The sequence below is a fragment of the Lottia gigantea genome (genome assembly GCF_000327385.1).
Source record: "Lottia gigantea unplaced genomic scaffold LOTGIsca_505, whole genome shotgun sequence".
Classification (NCBI taxonomy): domain Eukaryota; kingdom Metazoa; phylum Mollusca; class Gastropoda; family Lottiidae; genus Lottia; species Lottia gigantea.
In genome coordinates, this window is record NW_008709736.1 from 3812 (window position 1) to 7073 (window position 3262).

The window sequence follows — 3262 nt, forward strand, 5'->3', positions numbered from 1 at the left end:
AAAATTATCTATGTAAATTATCTATGTAAGTTAAGCATTGTTTATATTATCTATGTAAATTATCTATGTAAGTTAAGCATTGTTTATATTAAATTATCTATGTAAATTATCTATGTAAGTTAAGCATTGTTTATATTAAATTATCTATGTAAATTATCTATGTAAGTTAAGCATTGTTTATATTAAATTATCTATGTAAATTAAGAATTGTTTATATTAAATTATCTATGTAAATTATCTATGTAAGTTAAGCATTGTTTATATTAAATTATCTATGTAAATTATCTATGTAAGTTAAGCATTGTTTATATTAAATTATCTATGTAAATTATCTATTTAAGTTAAGCATTGTTTATATTAAATTATCTATGTAAATTATCTATGTAAGTTAAGCATTGTTTATATTAAATTATCTATGTAAATTATCTATTTAAGTTAAGCATTGTTTATATTAAATTATCAATGTAAATTATCTATTTAAGTTAAGCATTGTTTATATTAAATTATCTATGTAAATTATCTATCTTAATTATCTATTTAAGTTAAGCATTGTTTATATTAAATTATCTATGTAAATTATCTTATTAAGTTAAGCATTGTTTATGTTAAATTATCTATGTAAATTATCTATTTAAGTTAAGCATTGTTTATATTAAATTATCAATGTAAATTATCTATGTAAGTTAAGCATTGTTTATATTAAATTATCTATGTAAATTATCTATGTAAGTTAAGCATTGTTTATATTAAATTATCTATGTAAATTATCTATGTAAGTTAAGAATTGTTTATATTAAATTATCTTTGTAAATTATCTGTGTAAGTTAAGAATTGTTTATATTAAATTATCTATGTAAATTATCTATGTAAGTTAAGCATTGTTTATATTAAATTATCTATGTAAATTATCTATGTAAGTTAAGCATTGTTTATATTAAATTATCTATGTAAATTATCTATGTAAGTTAAGAATTGTTTATATTAAATTATCTATGTAAATTATCTATGTAAATTATCTATGTAAGTTAAGCATTGTTTATATTAAATTATCTATGTAAATTATCTATTTAAGTTAAGCATTGTTTATGTTAAATTATCTATGTAAATTATCTATTTAAGTTAAGCATTGTTTATATTAAATTATCAATGTAAATTATCTATTTAAGTTAAGAATTGTTTATATTAAATTATCTATGTAAATTATCTATGTAAATTATCTATGTAAGTTAAGCATTGTTTATATTAAATTATCTATGTAAATTATCTATTTAAGTTAAGCATTGTTTATGTTAAATTATCTATGTAATTATCTATGTAAGTTAAGCATTGTTTATATTAAATTATCTATGTAAATTATCTATGTTAGTTAAGCATTGTTTATATTAAATTATCCCTCTTCTCAGTTTAAATCAGAAGAGGTCTGTTTAAGTTGAGATAAAACTTTCGTATTTTCAACCTAGTTTCCTCCTGTCAGTGTTACAAGTCAGAGAGACTACAAAACAATAAGTCATTCAATTGGATAATAAACAGGTTAGGGTCACCCAATACTTTATGCCTGCTGTCTTTGAAACATTTCCCTCATTGCAGACTTCATGACATTGACTGTCTTCATCAGGTGCAATAAAGTTTGACAAAACATTTAATTTTATTTTAAATATTACCCTATATTACAGGAATGCTCGAGATATACCACAACGTAGAGTTAAACTCTGGGCTTTCTCCGTGGAAGAATTACTTCATGATGCAGCAGGCAGGGATCACTTTGGAAAATTTTTAGATAAAGAATTTAGTGGAGAAAATTTAAAGTAAGAATAATTTTATAATTATGTTGGTTTAGTGTCTACTGTTTAATGTGAATTGGTGATTTTAGATTGTTTATATTCTATTAAATCATTTTCCTTTGATTTTCAGTGATTTTATATCATCTGAATTGAATTTACCCAATGTTTTTCCCTTCATAGATTTTGGTTAGCGTGTCAAGAATTAAAAGGCCTTCCAATGAGTGAAGTTCATCAAAAGGTCCATGAAATATTTAGGTAAGTTCAAATGAACTCTTGTAATATATTTTTCATGACAAATTGCATGAGAGTTCAGTGAAATAGGATGAAAAACTAAGGTATAATTGGTTTATTTTTTATAATTGGTTTATTTTTTATAATTGGTTTATTTTTTTATAATTGGTGTATTAATAATTGATTTATTTTTTTTAATTGGTTTATTAATAATTGGTTTATTTTTTATAATTGGTTTATTAATAATTGGTTTATTTTTTATAATTGGTTTATTAATAATTGGTTTATTTTTTATAATTGGTTTATTAATAATTGGTTTTTTTTTTATAATTGGTTTATTAATAATTGGTTTATTTTTTATAATTGGTTTATTAATAATTGATCTGATGTAGGGAAACTATTATTGAAAGTACACTATTGTATAAGGGGAGATAAATCTATATAAACGTTACACGAAGAATAAACCATGAGTTGTTAGCTCCCTTATTTTTATCAATAATAACATATAGTGACAAAACAATAAAATGAAAGTAATCATGACTAAGTTATCAATTATAATTCAGCTTAACTTTTAAGTTTATTTTCATAAGTTCAGCTAATAGATGTATATCATGAATATTCAGCATAAAAGCTATTGTTTTCTGTTCTAGTGAATTTCTTGCCCCGGGTGCACATAATCCAGTGAACGTAGATTGTCAGATTATGGAGTTGGTACGAAAACGAGTTGAAAATAATCCCACACGATTCTGTTTCGATGAAGCACAGGTTGGTTGAAATAGTTATTAGTTCTGAAAGTCAAAATAAAATCCGCTTAACTTCAATCATATTTGTTTGTGGTCTTCATAAATCCAGTAATGTTTTGCCTGTGGTAGCCCCTATCATCAAGTTGTATTTATTGTGTCTTGTATTTCCAGGAACATATATTTAAACTAATGAAATGTGACAGTTATAGTCGCTATTTAAGAAGTGATATGTATAAAGAATATTTAAGTGGAACGAGAAAGAAAGTAAGACTTCTGACCAGTAATTGGTCACATTTTAAACATTGACATCGTGTTTTTCTCTTCTTTTTTTATCTTTTTTCATCATTTTTTCTGTAAAATTCTTTCTATATTTTTCTCGACTCATTTTTTTTTTACTATGATCAATTTTAATCAACAGAACTTTTTTTTTTACTATGACCAATTTTAATCAACAGAACTTTTTTTTTACTATGACCAATTTTAATCAACAGAACTTTTTTTTTACTA

The 3262-nt window shown here is 22.7% G+C and overlaps 1 protein-coding gene across 1 annotated transcript in view; it reads left to right on the forward strand.

Annotated features, from left to right (window-relative positions):
- The window catches only part of LOTGIDRAFT_175855 (hypothetical protein), a gene marked incomplete at both ends in the record, with an annotated part of 5573 nt that extends 2512 nt beyond the window's left edge, over positions 1 to 3061 (forward strand). Inside the window, 4 exons of the mRNA XM_009062323.1 lie at positions 1674 to 1805; positions 1962 to 2036; positions 2663 to 2777; positions 2927 to 3061. Coding sequence (XP_009060571.1) covers positions 1674 to 1805; positions 1962 to 2036; positions 2663 to 2777; positions 2927 to 3061 — 457 coding nt within the window. The remainder of the gene's footprint in view (positions 1 to 1673; positions 1806 to 1961; positions 2037 to 2662; positions 2778 to 2926) is intronic.
- Between the last annotated feature and the right edge of the window lie 201 nt (positions 3062 to 3262).